The sequence below is a fragment of the Somniosus microcephalus genome, chromosome 22 (genome assembly GCF_052327205.1).
Source record: "Somniosus microcephalus isolate GS21.2 chromosome 22, FLI_Smic_1.0, whole genome shotgun sequence".
NCBI classification, from domain to species: Eukaryota; Metazoa; Chordata; class Chondrichthyes; order Squaliformes; family Somniosidae; genus Somniosus; species Somniosus microcephalus.
This window is the reverse complement of record NC_141008.1, coordinates 43,788,778-43,807,557: the sequence shown is the minus strand read 5'-3', so window position 1 is coordinate 43,807,557 and position 18,780 is coordinate 43,788,778. Positions and strand designations below refer to the sequence as shown.

Here is an 18,780-nt window from a genome sequence, read left to right as displayed (position 1 = left end):
TTGGTCTCCCCAATGTAGAGGAGACCGCATCGTGAGCAGCGAATACAGTATATTAAATTACATGAAGTACAAGTAAATCGCTGTTTCACCTGGAAGGGGTGCTTGGGGCCCTGGACAGTGGGAAGGGAGGAGGTAAAAGGGCATGTGTTGCATCTCCTGCGCTTGCACGGGAAGGTGCCAGGTGAAGGAGCAGGGCTGTTGGGGGTGATTGAGGAGTGGACCAGGGTGTCGCGGAGGGAGCGGTCCCTTCGGAATGCTGAAAGGGGAGGTGAGGGGAAGATGTGTTTGGTGGTGGGATCACGTTGGAGGTGGCGGAAATGGCGGAGGATGATCCGTTGAATGTGGAGGCTGGTGGGGTGAAAGGTGAGGACAAGGGGAACCCTATCGTGGTTCTGGGAGGGAGGGGCAGAGGTGAGAGCAGAAGTGCGGGAAATAGAACGGACACGGTCAAGGGCTGTGTCAACCACAGTAGAGGGGAATCCTCGGTTGAGGAAAAAGGAAGACATGTCAGAAGCACTAGTATGGAAGGTGGCATCGTCAGAACAGACGCAGCGGAGACGGAGAAACTGGGAGAATGGAATAGAGTCCTTACAGGAAGTGGGGTGGGAGGAAGTGTAGTCCAGGTAGCTGTGGGAGTCGGTGGGCTTGTAGTGGATGTTTGTTGAAAGCCAATTGCCAGAAATGGAGATGAAGAAGTCAAGGAAGGGAAGAGTCAGAGATGGACCATGTGAAGGTGAGGGCAGGGTGGAAATTGGAAGTAAAGTGAATGAACTTATCCAGTTCAGGGCGAGAGCAGGAAACGGCACCAATACAGTCATCGATGTACCGGAAAAAGAGGTGAGGGAGGGGACCTGAGTAGGACTGGAACAAAGAATGTTCCACATATCCCATGAACAGGCAGGCATAGCTAGGGCCCATGCGGGTTCCCATAGCAACACCTTTAATTTGGAGGAAGTGAGTGGAGTCAAAGGAGAAGTTGTTCAATGTGAGAACAAGTACAGCCAGGCGGAGGAGGGTGGTGGTGGATGGGGACTGGTTGGGCCTCTGTTCAAGGAAGAAACGGAGCGCCTGAAGGCCGTCCTGGTGGGGGATGGAGGTGTAGAGGGATTGGACGTCCATAGTGAAAAGGAGACGGTTGGGGCCAGGAAACAGTTTTTTTACCTGTGGTTGTCCTGTACATTCTAGAAACTCCCACATTAAGAAGAACAACCTGCATTTATACAGGGCTTTCAATGTAAAGCAACAGCCAAGGCATTTCACAGCTAGGCATAAATAAAATGAATACTGAGCCACAAAGGGAGACATTACTTGGAGAGAGTGCAAGGGAGATTTACTAGAATGGTACCAGGGATGAGGGACTTCAGTTGCACGGAGAGACTGGAGAAGCTGGGGTTGTTCTCCTTAGAACAGAGAAGGTTAAGGGGAGATTTACTAGAGATGTTCCAAATTATTAAAGGTTTTGACAGTGTAAATTGAGAGAAACTGTTTCCACTGACAGGAGGGTCGGGAACCAGAGGACACAGGTTTAAGGTGATTGGCAAAAGAACCAGAGGGGAGAGGAGGAGAAAGTTTTTTACGCAGCGAGTTGTTGTGATTTGGAATGCGCTGCCTGAAAAGGCGGTGGAAGCAGATGTAATAGTAACGTTCAAAAGGGAATTGGATAAATACTTGAAGGGAAACAATTGCAGGGCTATGGGGAGAGAGCAGGGAGGAGTGGAACTAATTGGAGAGCTCTTTCAAAGAGCCGGCACAGGCATAATGGGCCGAATGGCCTCCTTCTGTGCTGTATCATTCTATGATTATAAGGATAACTGAAAGCAATCTGATGAAATGTTGAGTCATTCATAATCTCTAAAGTATAAGCTTGGATGCAATTAAGGTTAAACAGCTATAATTCATTCAATTTTTCTAGTATGTAATTTTTACCTCAAAATGTGTGGATGTGTTGGTAAATTTATCAAGAACTGGTGAGGGTGGTCCAACATTCTCTTCAATATTGTGCAGTTTATAGTTCACCTCTATATTAATTGCAGAGACACAATCAATCGTACAATGCTGAAATGAAAGAACAACATTTGTTAATCAGAATTTTAATCCATATTAGGGCAGTTCAATTCTTCCAGCAAACGACAAATGATGGAAAGTAAAATATTTTCCTAAGAAATTACAACAACATCGACTTGCACTTACATAGCACCTTTAATGTAGAAAAATGCCCTAAGGTTCTACGGTACGGTAGCATAATGGTTATGTTACTGGACTAGTAATTCAGAGGCCTGGACTAATGATCCAGAGATAGGAGTTCAAATCCCACCACAACAACTGGGGAATTTAATTAAATTATATAAATCTGGAATAAAAAACTAATATCAGTAAGGAGGAGGCAGAGCATAAATCGAGCAGGAGGCCCAGAGAGAATGCAGACTGGAGCAGCGGCAGCAGCGAGGAGGTGGAGTATAAATTGAGCGGGAGTCCCAGAGAGTGTGCAGACCGGAGCAGCGGCGGCAGCGAGGAGGTGGAGGACTTTCAGCGGAAACAAAAGCAATAACTGCAAAAACAGCTAAAGTGCCGTCACAACAAGAGAAGGAGCTGATTGGTGATTAGCTGGTAAGTGTTTCTAGTTAATAGTCTATTAAGTAAAGGCATGGCAGGGCAACTCAGTCCCGTGGCATGCACATCCTGTGCCATGTGGGGACTCCAGCATGCTTCCCGTGTCTTGGACAACCACGTGAGCAGCAGGTGTCAGCTGGAGGAGCTCGAGCTCCAGGTTTTGGAGCTTCAGCAGCAGCTGGCGTCACTGTGGTGCATCCGTGAGGTTGAGATAGCACATTTCAGGAGGTCGTCACCCTGCAGCATAAGAGTGTGCAGGCAGAAAGAGAATGGGTGACCACCAGACAGAAGAGGAGGTTCAGGCAGTTAGTGCAGTAGCCCGAGTGCACCTCGCTCTCCAACCAGTATTCAGTTCTGAGTACTGGTGAGGGAGATGGTTCCTCTGGGGAGTGCAGCGGCACCACAGGTGGCTCAGCTGCACCGGGGGGGGGGGAAGAAGAGTGGGAAAGTTATAGTGGTAGGGGATTCGATAGTTAGGGGAGCAGACGGGACTTCAGGACGGTATGTTGCCTCACTGGTGCCAGGGCCAAGGATGTCACCAAGCAGCTGCAGAATATTCTGAGGCGGGAGGATGAGCAGCCAGAGTTCATGGTCTATGTCGGTACCAATGACATAGGTAGAAAGAGGGATGAGGTCCTGCAGGCAGATTTCAGGGAGCCAGGAAAGAGATTAAAAAGCAGGTCATAATCTCCGGATTACTCCCAGTGCCACATGCTAGTGAGTATAGAAATAAGAGGATAGTGCAGATGAATGTGTGGCAGGAGAGATGGAGCAGGAGGGAGGGCTTTAGATTCCTGGGGCATTGGGACCGGTTCTGGGGGAGGTCTGTACAGGCTGGACAGGTTGCACCTCAACAGGGCCGGAACCAATATCCTCGCGGGGAGGTTTGCTAGTGCAGTTGGGGAGGGTGTAAACTAATTTGGCAGGGGAATGGGCACCAGGATGTAACATTAGAAAGGGGAAATAAAGTGCTCAAAGGATTGGAAGAGGCAAAGAGCACTAAAGTAAGAAATAGTAAGGTATTAGGGAGGGTCCAACTAAGAGAGAATACAGGATGGTCTAAGATGGGTTTACAGTGTATGTATGTGAACGCACGAAGCAAAGTTTTTTTTAAAATTTGCTTATGGGATCTGGGCGTCACTGGCAAAGCCAGCATTTATGTCCATCCCTAGTTGACCTCGAGAAGGTGCTGGTGGTGAGCTGCCTTCTTGAACCGCTGCAGTCTGTGTGGTGATGGTACTCCCACAGTGCTGTTAGGTAGAGAGTTCCAGGATTTTGACCCAGTGACGATGAAGGATCGGCGATATACTTCTAAGTCAGGATGGTGTGTGACTTGGAGGGGAACTTGGAGGTGGTGGTGTTCCCATGCGCCTGCTGCCCTTGTCCTTTTAGGTGGAAGAGGTCGCGGGTTTGGGAGGTGCTGCCGAAGAAGCCTTGGCGAGTTGCTGCAGTGCATCTTGTAGATGGTACACACTGCAGCCACGGTACGCCAGTGGTGGAGGGAGTGAATGTTTAAGCTGGTGGCTGGGGTGCCAATCAAACGGGCTGTTGTGTCCTGGATGGTGTCGAGCTTCTTAAGTGTTGTTGGAGCTGCACTCATCCAGGCAAGTGGAGAGTATTCCATCACACTCCTTACTTGTGTCTTGTAGATGATGGAAAGGCTTTGGGGAGTCAGGAGGTGAGACACGCGCTGCAGAATACCTAGTCTCTGACCTGCTCTTGTTGCCACAGTATTTATGTGGCTGGTCCAGTTAAGTTTCTGGTCAATGGTGACCCCCCCCAGCATGTTGATGATGGGGGATTTGGCGATGCTAATGCCGTTGAATGTCAAGGGGAGGTGGTTAGACTCTCGCTTGTTGGAGGCAGTCATTGCCTGGCACTTCTGTGGCACGACTGTTACCTGCCACTTATCAGCCCAAGCCTGAACGTCATCCAGGTCTTGTTGCATGCGGGCCTGGACTGCTTCCTTATCTGAGAAGTTGTGAATGGCACTGAACACTGTGCAGTCATCAGCAAACATCCCCATTTCTGACCTTATGTTGGAGGGAAGGTCTTTGATGAAGCAGCTGAAGATGGTTGGGCCGAGGACACTGCCTTGAGGAACTCCTGCAGCGATGTCCTGGGGCTGTGATGATTGACCTTCAACCACCACAACCATCTTCCTTTGTGCTAGATATGACTCCAGCCAGTGGAGCGTTTTCCCCGATTTCCATGGACTTCAGTTTTACTAGGGCTCCTTGATGCCACACTCGGTCAAATGCTGCCTTGATGTCAAGGGCAGTCACTCTCACCTCACCTCTGGAATTCAGCTCCTTTGTCCATGTTTGGACCAAGGCTGTAATGAGGTTGGGAGCCAAGTGGTCTTGGCGGAACTCAAACTGGGCATCAGTGAGCAGGATATTGGTGAGTAAATGCCACTTGATAGCACTGTCGATGACACCTTCCATCACTTTGCTGATGATTGAGAGTAGACTGATGGGGCGGTAATTGGCCGGATTGGATTTGTCCTGCTTTTCGTGGACAGGACATGTTGTGTATGTACCTTTAAGAGAAGAACTGATTCTATACTGCAGTACCGGCAGTGACCACCCCTGTATATAAAGCCATAGCAGGCTTCTGTACTTCAGTCTTAAGTTACCCTCTGTTCAGTAAATACCGGTTTTATTGTTCTCCTGCAGTTCGTGTATTATTAAGGCGCAGACACTACAGTGGCGACGAACAGGTTCGAACTCACCTGCAGTACTGCATCACCTCACGGGGATCTTTCCCTGAGAAGAAGCTTCTTGGAGGTCGAAGTCAGAGCAACGGGCGTCGACCGCGGGCAACCGCCCAAGGATCCCTCGGAGTTCGGAGAGTTGCAGGAGAGGCTGTGGAGAGCTGGGCTTGGCTCCCCAGTCAAGGTGTTCCAGCAAATCGTGCTGGTAGCAAGTAGTGTGCTGACCCTTCTGGACTGCGGCGGGCTCGAGCGGCTCTGCAAAGGGGCCGTGCAGCGTCGTCGGGAGGAAAAGAGAGAGAGAGGGTGGAGTGGTCGGTGCTCAAGAACCGGGCAGCGTAGCGAAAATAAAACAAGGGGAAGGAAAAGTGAGACGCGCCGAAGCCGCGGGTCGCCGCCATTACCCTGCAGAACACTAGGAGCAGCAAGGGGAAGAAGGAAAAGCGCGGGAGGAGCCATTTTAATCCATTGGTGAAGAAGAAAAAGCGCAGGAGGCGCCATTTTAAATCACCCAAGATGCCGAAAAGTGACAGTATCACTGCTTTCGACAACGAGGTAGAAGACTGGACCACGTATGTGGAAAGAATTGAAGTGTACTGCACGGCAAATGAGGTGGCCGATGGAAAGGCGGCGTCGGTATTATTAAATTTGATGGGCGCGAGAATGTACGACCTATTGCGGAATTTAATTACCCCAGCTAAACCAATGGAGAAAAATTTTGAAGAGATTGTTAATATCTTACAGGAACACCTAAACCCTACACCGCTGCTGATAGCAGAAAGATTCAAGTTCCATAAAAGAAACCAGCACAAAGATGAGAGCAATGCTGACTATCTTACGGAACTACGCAAGTTATCGAAGCGCTGCCAGTTCGGAGCAGGACTGGCAGACACCTTACGGGATAAGTTTGTCTGCGAGCTCCAGAGTGAAGGAACCCAGAAACGACTACTTTCGGAAAAGGACCTGACGCTAGAACAGGCTTTCAGCGTGGCAGTATCCTACGAAGCAGCAGCACGGGGAGCTGCGGAAATACAACAGAAACCACAAGAATACAGTGCTAACGAAATGGCGTATGGAGCAGAAAAGTGCTATCGCTGCGGCAGAACAACCCATGATCAGAAGGACTGCTGGTTTAAGGACAAAGTATGCAGGCAATGTGGGAAAATGGGACACATAGCAAGAGTCTGCAGGTCGGGAAAAAAAACCAACACTACAAGAACTACTAAGGAAAAGTACAAGAAAGTAAAGAAATTGACAGACAGTAGTTCGGAAGATCAGGAGAGTGATAAGGACTCCGGGGGCAGGAGACTAAGTTGTCTAAAGTTACACAACGTGATCGCAAAGGAGGATCACCGAACCATTTGGGCCACCCTCATGATAGCAGGGTCCCCAGTAAAGATGGAATTGGACACAGGATCAGCCCTAACTGTCATGAATCGACAAGACTATGAGCGGCTATTCTCACACATACCCTTGAAGGACACGTCCATTGTATTGAAGACATACACGGGGCAAAAAGTCTACCCCAGAGGAAAAATAAGGGTGCCAGTTGAATACAACAGCAAGGAAACACAGAAACTGTATCTATATATACTACAAGATGGAGGACCACCATTATTGGGACGTGAATGGATCCAAAAAATACAATTGGATTGGCATTCCATTCAGGCGCTAACTGTGACTGATAAAAAGGATGATGACGTCACACCTGGACGACTGTCAAAAATTCTAACTGACGCGAAAGAGGTGTTCCAACAAGGACTTGGGACTCTAAAAGGAGTAACGGCAACGATAAAAACCTGAAGATAATGCAAACCCCAAATTTTTTTTTAAGGCCAGACCGGTACCTTACGCGATCCGCCCAGCCGTTGAAGCAGAGCTGGAGAGTCTGGAGCGTTCGGGTGTGCTGTCCAAGGTGGACTGGAGCGAGTGGGCCACACCCATCGTTCCTGTAATGAAGAAATCATTGAGCAGCACGCCTGGGGAGCCGAAGAAGGTTCGCATCCGTGAGGACTTCAAGGTAACTGTGAACCCAGTCCTGCACACAGTACAATATCCACTTCCACGGATAGAAGATATTTTCGCCTCACTATCTGGAGGGAAACGCTTTACAAAGATTGATCTGGCCCAAGCGTATCTACAAATGGAGGTGGAAGAAGCATCTAGGAAATACCTCACGATAAACACTCACAAAGGCCTTTACCAGTACAGTCGACTGGTATTCGGGGTAGCATCAGCCCCGGCTATTTGGCAGAGGGCGATGGAACAAGTCCTGCAAGGGATCCCGGGGACCCAGTGTTATTTGGACGACATCCTGGTTACGGGCGAAAATGACAGTGAACACCTTGCCAACCTGGAGCAGGTGCTCACTAGATTACAGGAATATGGGCTACGAGCCAACCGCCCCAAATGCGAGTTCTTCAGGAGACAAATCTCGTATTGTGGCCACATGATTGATGAGGAAGGGTTGCATAAGTCGCCGGACAAGATTGAGGCTGTAGTCAAGGCTCCAGCACCAGAAAATGTGTCGCAACTGAGGTCATTCCTCGGGTTGGTGAACTACTACCATAAGTTCTTGCCGAATTTATCTACAATTCTGCACCCACTGAACGCCCTGCTGCAAACTGGAGTAACATGGAAATGGAGTGATGAGTGTAAGCGTGCCTTTCAGAAATGTAAATGCCTAATCACTTCAAAAGAAGTATTGGCCCACTACAATCCAACACTACCGATTCGGTTAGCATGTGATGCGTCTCCCTACGGCATCGGAGCGGTGCTGTCACACAAATTCCGTGATGGTTCAGAGAGGCCAATAGCCTTTGCGTCGCGCTCGTTAACCTCAGCCGAGCGTAACTACATCCAGATTGACAGGGAGGCCCTCAGCCTGGTGTGGGGGGTGAAGAAGTTCAATCACTATCTGCACGGGCAGAAATTCACCCTACTGACTGATCATCAGCCCCTGGTCTCCATTTTTAACCCGAAGAAGGGCGTTCCGGTGATGACGGCGCAACGGCTGCAAAGATGGTCACTTTTTCTAGGGGCACATCAGTACGACATAGAGTACAAGGGTACGAAACAGCATGGAAACGCTGATGGGCTGTCGCGCCTACCATTGCCTACGGTAGAGGAAGCACCTGCAGTGGACCCTGTTGAGATATTCCATGCGACCATAGTCGAATGTCTACCTGTTACAAACTCAAGTATAGAGAAGGAAACCCGAAATGACCCAACACTCTCTCGGGTCTATGATTTGACGGTGAAGGGATGGCCAGCACATGGCGACTCACTGTTGCCAGCATTCTCGCCAAGGAGAGAACAGCTGTCAGTGTGCCGGGGGACCTTGATGTGTGGATCCCGAGTGGTAATTCCACCCAAGTTGAGAGATAGAGTGCTCAATGAGCTTCATGAGGGTCATCTGGGAGGGGTAAAAATGAAGAGCCTAGCCAGGGCGTTTGTGTGGTGGCCGGGAATCGATAAAGAAATCGAGGATATGACCAAGAGATGCACAGGATGCCAGAAGTTCCAAAACGCTCCACCACAGGCCCCGCTACATCCATGGGAGTGGCCCTCATCTCCATGGCAACGGGTACACATTGATTTTGCTGGTCCATTTATGGACTCAATGTTCCTAATCGCTGTGGACACCCATTCGAAATGGCCAGAGGTCATCAAAATGTCCTCCACCACCACGGAGAAAACTATTGCAGTCCTACGGACCATCTTCGCCAGGAATGGCTTGCCAGAACAGATTTGCTCCGACAATGGGCCATAGTTTGTGTCCGAGGATTTCCGGAGGTTTCTGAGGAATAATGGGGTGAAACATTACACATCTGCCCCATATCATCCAGCCACAAATGGATTGGCTGAGAGGTTTGTTCAGACCTTTAAAATGGCAATAAAGGCAATGTATAACGACGACATACCACTACAACACAAGGTGGATAATTTCTTGTTTGCTTACCGGAATGCGACATATGCAGTCACCAACCAAGCTCCAGCCATAATGTTCTTCAACCGAAGGCTAATATGTCGCCTGGATTTGCTCAAACCAAACATAAGACGAGGTGTTGAGGATAAACAATTCCAGCACATAAATGAGAAGCCAACCAGGAGCTTCAAGATAGGGCAACCAGTCTTGGCCCGCGACTACCGAACAGAAAAATGGCAGCCAGGAACGATATGCACACAGCAGGGACCACTAATGTACACAGTGGATGTTGGAGAGAGCACTAATGTACACAGTGGATGTTGGAGAGAGCATCGTGAGATGCCATGCTGACCAGATTCTAGAGTCACAGGAACAAGCCAAACCCATACCACGAGCAGGTGCACCTGGTAATCAACCCGAAGTACAGATTGCGTCTACCTCAGAAGCAGTGGTATTGGAAGCTGACGAACCAACCAATGACAATGAGCCAGAATCAACTCCGCCGCAAGAACAGGATACTCGAGAAAGGCGCTATCCAGTCAGGATCAGGAAGCCTCCTCAAAGACTGAATTTATAAATGATTATTTCAGTTGATGTATATAGTACAGAGAAAATTGGAATTGTAATTAGTTATTATTTAGTTGTTAAATTAATGTTATGTACTGTTTATCTAAAAGGGGAGGAATTGTTGTGTACATACCTTTAAGAGAAGAACTGATTCTATACTGCAGTACCGGCAGTGACCACCCCTGTATATAAAGCCATAGCAGGCTTCTGTACTTCAGTCTTAAGTTACCCTCTGTTCAGCTGCAAGCACGAGCAGAGGGAGCAGCCAGACTTTGGAGAGTGGATTAAAGTGGTGGTCCCCTGACCAGGAAGAGGAGGAGAACGTTGGACCACCACCACCAACTCCACCATCATTACATCAACTGAGGTGCCTGGAGAGAGAGGACAGAGGAGAAGAAGGAGAAAGGAGGCCTACATCAACATCAACCAGGGGAGAGGCCTTTCTATCACTGCCTCCCCAAATTGGCCTCCACTTCAGGAGAGGGAGAGAGGGGAGAGAAACCAACTGCTTGAAAGGAGGGAAGAAAACTTCATCCGGAACATCTACAGGTGGGTGTTATTTGGGGCACTCTCCCAAGACTTTGTATTTTAGGTGGGGGGAGAAAAGAAGAAGCAAGGCCGGATCATCAAGGGGTGTAGTGTGTGTGTGCTCTTGTTAAAAGCTAGGCCACACACACCACTAATTAGCATCCCTTCTATTGCCTGCCCTGGGAGAGCTTGGAGCTGCCCAAGGTGAAGTCCTTAATTTAATTTAATTACATCGTTAAGACCTGTTGCAGGACTAAGCCTGGGCTTCTCCAGCTTTTCCAGGTGAAGACGTCTTCTCCCCCTGCCAGAAGACCACCATCACCAAAGACTTTTTCCATCGGAGAGTGCAACCCTGCCTACACCCACCCATCATCCTGAGTGGCAACACTGCCCTTTGCGGCCTCCCTCCTTCCCACCCCCCCCACCTCTCTCTCTCTTTGTCTCTCTCTGCCTGTCTTTCTAAGGCACCTTAGTTTCATCTATTTTATTAATTGCCAATTGAGCAGAGGGGCGAGGGCTCCTCTCCCAATTTAAATCAATAAGGAGAGAGGTGTGTCCTCATTTTAATCAGCTCCCTCTGCTCAATAGAGGACAAAAAAATATATATATACACCGAGGCCATTAACACCTTCAGGCCTGTGACGGGGTGAGTGTAGCCCTTAAAAAAAGCACCCCAGAATGGCGACTGCATCTTCGCCGGTGGTGGGGCCAGCCGGGACCTATGAGAGAGTGGTAGCCACAGCCACAGCTGCTCCCGCTGTTCCTGCTGCCCCGTCACCTTTTCGATTAATAACAAAAAAGCTTGGGGTGAAGAGCTACACTCACCCCACTATGACCATCGAGGCCTGCGTCAAGGCCATGGCTGGGGTTGTCGGCCCCTCAGCCATCGTCGCGGCCTCGAAAATGTATGGGAAGGCTGTGTTCTTCCTGGGGTCGGAGCGGGCGGTGTCCCTGGCTGTCGCCAAGGGGCTCACCGTGGGCGGGACCTTCCTGCCGGTGGATCCTCTCGAGGCCACCGCGCAGAGGGTCATTATTTCCAACGTCCCGCCCTATGTTCCTGGTGAGCTCCTCCTTCCCCATTTGCGACAACTTGGGGAGGTGAGGTCGGGGATCACGCCCATCCCGCTCGGCTTCCGGGAGGCCAGCCTTCGCCACGTCTTCTCCTTCCGGCGCCAGCTGTTTATCCAGCTGGCGCGGGAGGAGGACACTGAAGGGGCGTTCGTCGTCCTCCACGAGGGGACCGCCTACCGCGCCTTTTGGACGTCGGACGGTGTGAGGTGCCATGCCTGCAGGGAGGTGGGACACATCAGGAGGAACTGCCCTGCCTCCAAGGCCGCCGGATGATCTTGTGCGGCCGAGGCTGGCGCCGCTGCCGCCGCCCTTCCCCCCGGATCTGCCCGCGCGTCAAGTACGTCTGATGCGCGGTTGACGTCGGGGGCCGATGCCACCAAGGCCTCCGGCGGGGGGGAGGGAGCGTGTCCGGCCGGAAAGAAGGCGCGGGGAAAAAAGAAGCACCTTAGGGCAGGTCCCCCCGTGGATGGTGAGCCCTTGCCCCTTGAGCCCCTTACACCCGCGCTCCTCGCGGAGTTGATCAGGGCAGATGTGAGCGGGAGGGGCCCCGTGCCCGAGCCTGTGGCCGCAACCGCCGCAGCGGTAATGCCAATACCTGCGGCCGGGCTCGGGCCCGAGGAACCCGACAAACCTGCTCCGCCGGAGGGAGTCGAGGAGGAGGCCTTTGCAGACATGGAGGTCTCCCTCGCTCCCTCCGTGCTAAAAAGGCGCGACCCCCTGGATGAGGAGGAGGACCGGGAGGAGGAAGGTCCCTCCGAGCAGGGGGAGTCATCGCCCGCCGCGGGTACTGCGCCCCCCCGCCCCCCCAGCGCTGTCGTCATCACCAGCGATCGGCAGGGGTCGCCTGTCCCTCGGGAAGCTGAGGCAGATGTGTCTGTCCAGCACGTGCCTCCCGGGGATGGGGATGAGACCCTGCCCGTGGGGGGGGTTGCGGAACAACCCGCGGCAGTAATTGAAGTTGACCTTTTATCGGTGTCGTTACCCCTCGCCGGGTCGGGCATCCTGGGGGCTGGGTCGGGCGAGCTCGAGGATAATGAGCTCGCCCAATGCGACCCGGACGTCTCCCAGGGGATGCTCGTCCTGGTAGAGCTTTTAATTCAAAACCCCCCGTCCGCTGGGTCGGAGGTTGGTGGCGGGGAGGAGGATGGCCCCCTGGCTGCGTCTCTGGTGCCGGACGTACTGGAGGAGCTGGAAATTGTTCTCTCCCCGGTTTCTCCGGTCGTTCCGGCGTCTGAGGCGGAGGGGAGCTCTGAACCGCCGCCGTCTTCTGGCCCGGCACCCCTAGAGGAGCCCAGGGAGAAATCCTCTGCCGCCGATCCTGGGGGTGGGATCCGGGCGGAGTCGGGGCTGGCTGGCGCGGCCGAGTCGTTCGCTTCGCACTGCGCGGCGGACGGGTCGGCCGCTGGTGACAACCCCCTGGAGGAGGATGGGGACTCGGTGATGGGCACGGAGGACGATTCGGACTCCAGCGCCGACGTGGCGATGGATGACCTCGTGCCCCTTGCCGAGTCTCCCCTCATTTCCGTAAGGGAACTCCGGGATTTTATGGCCACGTGCCTGGGTCAGCGCAATAAGGTCCGGCTGGCCCTCGACAGGTGGTCGGAGCTGGCGCTGCTCATCGATTCCGTCCGCGCCGCCGTTAAGATCTTGGGCGCGGACGAGGGTGTGAACCCGCTCGAGCTGCGTCGGCTCACAACGTTTCTCACTGGGCTGCTGAGGAAGTGGCGGCGGACCAGCGGCTGCGCTTCCTCGCCCCGTTAGGTGTAGGTAGAGGTTGCACTATGCTTCTGACATGAAGATAACCATAGCCAGCCTCAACATCAACGGCAGCAGGGAGGCGCGCCGCAGATTCAATAACTTCTCGGTCCTTCGGGACGGGAAGTATGCGGTGTGCTTCCTACAAGAAACCCACACCGTTCCGGGAGACGAAGCCACGTGGCTCCTGGAGTGGCAAGGAGGGGTCAGCATGAGTCACCTCTCCAACAATTCCAGCGGGGTGGCTATCTTGCTGGCCCCGCATTTTCAGCCGGAGATCTTGGGGGTCAAGGAGCACGTGCCGGGCCGCTTGCTCCATGTCACTGTTCGCCTGGGGGGCGTGCCGCTCCATCTAGTGAACGTGTACGCCCCTCAGACCAGTGCGCAGCAAGTGCGCTTCTTCGAAGAAGTGTCCGCTCTCTTGGGCTCCATCGACGTGGGCGAGTGCGTCATCCTCGGGGGGGATTTTAACTGCACCCTCGAGGCGAGGGACCGTTCGGGTCCCCCGCGAAGCCCGGCGGCGATGGAGAAGTTGAGGGACCTGGTTGGGTCCTTCGACTTGGTGGACGTCTGGCGAAATCTCCACCCCGACTCCAGCGCCTTCACTAGCGTGAGGTCTGGGGGAGGAAGGTCCAGAATCGACCGCCTCTACATTTCCCGGGCGTTCGTCTCCTGCGTTCCGGCAGCTTCCATGCGGCCGGTGCCGTGCACGGACCACCACCTGGTGTGGGCGGAGCTCGCTCCGCTGCGCGCGCGGGGGGGGTCCGTGTTCTGGCATTTTAACAACCTGCTGCTGGAGGACGCACGGTTCCGGGATTCGTTTCGTCGATTCTGGGCCGACTGGAGAAGGAAGCAGGGGGGCTTCCCCTCCTTGAGGCTATGGTGGGATGTGGGCAAGGCTCACATCCGTCTCTTCTGTCAGGAGTACGCGAAGGGGTCGACCAAGAGGCGGGAGGCCCGGGTCGGGCGGTTGGAGAAGGAGGTGCTCGACCTGGAGTCCCGTCTCGGTCAGGTCGTCGAAGACCCGGCCCTGCGGAAGGTGTACGAAGAGAAGAAGGGCGCGCTGAAGGACCTGCAGCTCGTCGGGTCCCGAGGCGCGTACGTGAGGTCGCGGATCCAGCTCCTGCGGGACCTGGACCGCGGCTCCCCCTTCTTCTACTCGCTGGAAAAAAGACGGGGGGTCCGTAAGCAGCTCTTGGGGCTGCTGGCCGACGACGGATCTCTGGTCTCGGATCCGGAGGGAATCAGCGCGGAGACCCGCGCCTATTACGGGGCTCTGTTCTCTCCGGATCCGTCCAGCGAGGATGCGCGCAGAGTTTTGTGGGAGGACCTGACGAAGGTTGGCCCGGAGGGCGCCGAAAAATTGGACGCTCCGCTAAGTCTGGCGGAGCTGACCGGCGCCCTCCGCCAGCTCTCTAGGGGAAAGTCCCCGGGGCTGGACGGGCTGACCGTGGAGTTCCACAGGGTGTTCTGGGACGTCTTGGGGGGCGACTACGCGCGGGTCCTGGGGGAAAGTTTGGCGACCGGGGAGATGCCCCTCTCTTGGCGCAGGGCGGTCATTGTCCTGCTGCCTAAGAAGGGCGATCTCCGCCTCCTTAAGAACTGGCGCCCGGTCTCCCTCCTCAGCACGGACTATAAAATCTTTGCCAGGGCCATGTCTGCTCGCCTTGGCACCGTGCTGGCCCACATGATCCACCCCGACCAGTCCTACACGGTCCCGGGCCGGACCATCCACGATAACATCCATCTGGTCCGGGACCTGGTCCACCACTCCCAGAGGGCTGGTCTGTCGGCCGCCTTCCTTTCCCTGGATCAGGAGAAGGCGTTCGACAGGGTGGATCACGAGTATCTTTTCGGGACTCTGCGCGCATTCGGGTTCGGGACGCATTTCGTCGCCCGGATCCGACTTCTGTACGCCGCCGCGGAGTGTCTGATTAAAGTTAACGGGGCCTTGACGGCGCCCCTTCGCTTCGGGAGGGGGGTGCGTCAGGGATGCCCCATGTCCGGTCAGTTATATGCCATTTGCGTGGAGCCTTTCCTGCGTCTCTTGCGGAAGAGGTTGACGGGACTGGCTCTGCAAGGGCCGGGCGTGGAGGTGGTCCTCTCGGCTTACGCCGATGACGTGCTCCTCACGGTCACGGATCCCGCTGACTTGCGGAGGATGCGGGAATGCCAACAGATTTACTCGGACGCATCCTCCGCCAAGATCAACTGGGAGAAATGTTCCGGACTCCTGGTGGGTCAGTGGCAGGTGGACTCCCTGCCGGAGGAGTTCAGGCCTTTCGCCTGGAGCACCACGCACCTCCTCTATTTGGGAGTCTACCTTAGCCCTGCCGAGGACGCTTGGCCGGCGAACTGGCAAGAGCTGGAGGCCAAAGTCACCGCTCGCCTAGGACGCTGGACAGGACTGCTCCGAGTGTTGTCCTACAGGGGTCGAGCGCTGGTCATAAACCAGCTGGTGGCCGCCATGTTGTGGTACCGGTTGGTCACTTTGATCCCTCCCCCTGCGTTTGTCGCCAAGATTCAGAAGAAGCTCATCGACTTCTTCTGGGACAAAAGGAAGCACTGGGTCTCTGCCGCGGTTCTGTGTCTCCCGCTTAGGGAGGGCGGTCAGGCGCTGGTGTGCCTTCGCACCCAGGCTGCGACTTTCCGTCTTCAGACGCTGCAGAGATACCTGTACGTCGAGAATCCTCCGAGATGGTGTGCGCTGGCGACGTTTTTCTTCCGCCAGCTGCATGGCCTCAATTACGACACGCAGCTCCTGTTTGCGAAAGTGGGCAGCAGGCGTGCCGGCCTGCGGGAGCTGCCTGTCTTCTACCAGGAACTACTATGGGTTTGGAACTACGTCGCTTCCAGGCGGAGCTCTCCCCCGTCAGGAGCGGCGGCTCTCCTTTGGGAGCCGCTGCTCAGGAATCCGCACCTCCACGAACACGGGTTCGGGCGGCTGGCGGAGGGTAGGGCTGTGGCTGGCAAGGTGACCAGAGTCGGGGACCTGCTCGATGGCGGAGGAGCGGGCTGGATGGCGCCAGAGGAGCTGGCGCGGCGCCTGTCCTGGGCCAACGTCCAGCTCGCGGTCGAAACCATCGAATCGGTAAAAGCGGCACTGGGCCCCGACTCCACTAGGTGTATCGAGGCAGCTCAAGCACGTGGGGCGATCCCGTCCGAGCTTACCCCCGTTCGGACGGAATTCCTCATCGGCGCCCGGCCCCGAAACTCCCCTCGGGAACCGGCGCCTCACAACTTGAGCCGTCTCGAGGAAATACCCTCCGTGCCTTTTCATTCCGCGGGGAGGGGTTTCCTGTCCGGGCTGCTCCTGCACACTCTCCACTTTGCCATCTTCGTCTACCGTCCGGACACGGCGTGGCGTGGCGTTTTGCCGACCGGCGGTAGCGGAGGTCCCCAATGGAGGGCTCTCTATGCGGGAGTCCTCCCTTGCTCCATCGGGGACTTGGCCTGGAGGGTGTTGCATGGAGCGGTCCCGTGCAATAAGGTTTTAAGTAGGTTCACGGACTCCCAGGCCGCCTGCATTTTTTGCGGCCTGGAGGAGTCCGTGTTTCACGTTTATATGGATTGTGAGAGGTTGCAGCCCCTCTTTCATTACTTGAAGGGGCTGCTCCTCGATTTTTGGTTGCACTTCAGTCCCACGCTCTTGATCTACGGTCACCCGGTGCGGAGGGGAGCGGACAGGTTGGAGGACCTCCTTGTGGGCCTGCTCCTGGGCCTGGCTAAAAGAGCCATCAATTGGTCCAGGCAGCGGGCGGTCGTCCAGCCGGATTGCCTGCATCTCTTCCGCGGCCATGTTCGCGCCCGGGTGGCCCTGGAGATGGAGCACGCGGTGTCCGCCGGTGCGCTTGAGTATTTCCGCGACCGGTGGGCGCCGCGGGGACTGGAGTGCATCATCAACACGGAAAACCAAATTTTAATTTGATTTGTTAAGCTTTAGTTGAACTTTTGTTTATTTACAGTCGAATTGGGTTTTTTTGGGTCCAAATAAAAGAGTACCCTCTGTTCAGTAAATACCTGTTTTATTGTTCTCCTGCAGTCCGTGTATTATTAAGGCGCGGACACTACAGGATATACCTGGGCAGTTATCCACATTGTCGGATAGATGCCAGTGTTGTAGCTGTACTGGAACAGCTTGGCTAGAGGCGCAGCTAGTTCTGGAGCACAAGTCTTCAGCACGATAGCCAGCATGTTGTCGGGGCCCATAGCCTTTGCTATATCCAGTGCGCTCAGCCGTTTCTTGATATCATGTGGAGTGAATCAAATTGGCTGAAAACCGGCTTCTGTGATGGAAGGGACCTCGGGAGTAGGCCGATATGGATCATCCACTCGGCACTTCTGGCTGAAGATGGTTGCAAAAGCTTCAGCCTTGTCATTTGCACTCACGTGCTGGGCTTCACCATCATTGAGGATGGGGATATTCATGGAGCCTCCTCCTCCCGTTAGTTGTTTAATGGTCCACCACCATTCACGACTGGATGTGGCAGGACTGCAGAGCTTTGATCTGATCTGTTGATTGTGGGATCGCTTAACCCTGTCTATAGCATGCTGCTTCTGCTTTTTAGCATGCATGTAGTCCTGTGTTGCAGCTTCCCCATGTTGGCACCTCATTTTTAGGTACACCTGGTGCTGCTCCTGGCATGCTCTTCTACACTCATTATTGAATCAGGTAAACAAGGTAAGTGAGCTGCAGGCACAAATAGCCACATGGGAATATGATGTTGTGGCAATAACTGAGACCTGACTCAAAAAAGGGCACGACTGGGTATTAAATATTCCTGGTTATAAAGTGTTCAGGAAAGATAGGGAAGGAAAGACAGGAGGTGGTGTGGCAGTATTGGTTAAGGAGAATGTTACAGTGCTGGTGAGGGAGGATGTCCTGGAGGGGTCAAGGACAGGATCTATATGGCTAGAGTTAAGAAATAATAGACGTGCCATTACACTACTATTCTATAGACCACCAACTAGTGGGAAAGGTATGGAGGAGCAAATTTGCAGAGAAATTACAGAGAGGTGCAAGAACTATAGAGTAGTAATAATGGGGGACTTCAACTATCCAAATATAGACTGGGATTGTAATAGTGTTAAGGGCAGAGAAAGAGAAGAATTTCTGAAGTGTGTTCAGGAGAACTTTCTTGATCAGTATGTTTCTGGCCCGACGAGGGAGGAAGCATTGCTGGATCTGGTTCTGGGGAATGAGGTAGGTCAAGTGGAGCAAGTGTCAGTAGGTGAACATTTAGGGAACAGTGATCATAGATTAGATTAGCTATGGAAAAGGACAGGGAGCAATCTAGAGTAAAAATGTTTAACTGGGGGAAGGCCAATTTCAGTGGGATGAGAACGGATCTGGCCCGGGTAAACTGGAATCAAAGATTGGCAGGCAAAACTGTAATGGAACAATGGGCTGCCTTTAAAGAGGAAATAGTTCAGGTACAGTTGAGGTACATTCCAACTAGGGGGAAAGGCAGGGCAACTAAAGTCAGGGCGTCCTGGAAAAATTAGCGCCCCCGCGCCGGAACTTGAGTGGTTGCGCCCCAAGAGGGAAATGGGGCGCTGCGAGCCAATATCACAGCCCTACGTGGCGCTGCAGCACGTCGCGCCGTGC

At 53.6% G+C, this 18,780-nt stretch overlaps 1 protein-coding gene across 5 annotated transcripts in view; it reads right to left on the bottom strand.

The window, feature by feature from the left end:
- LOC147102226 (integrin alpha-E-like) overlaps nucleotides 1–18,780 on the bottom strand; it is a 208,162-nt gene that overhangs the window by 65,020 nt on the left and 124,362 nt on the right. For all 5 annotated transcript variants that reach the window (XM_085964540.1, XM_085964539.1, XM_085964542.1 and 2 more), the window contains exon 21: nucleotides 1,927–2,055. In XM_085964540.1, coding sequence (XP_085820666.1) covers nucleotides 1,927–2,055 — 129 coding nt within the window. The remainder of the gene's footprint in view (nucleotides 1–1,926; nucleotides 2,056–18,780) is intronic.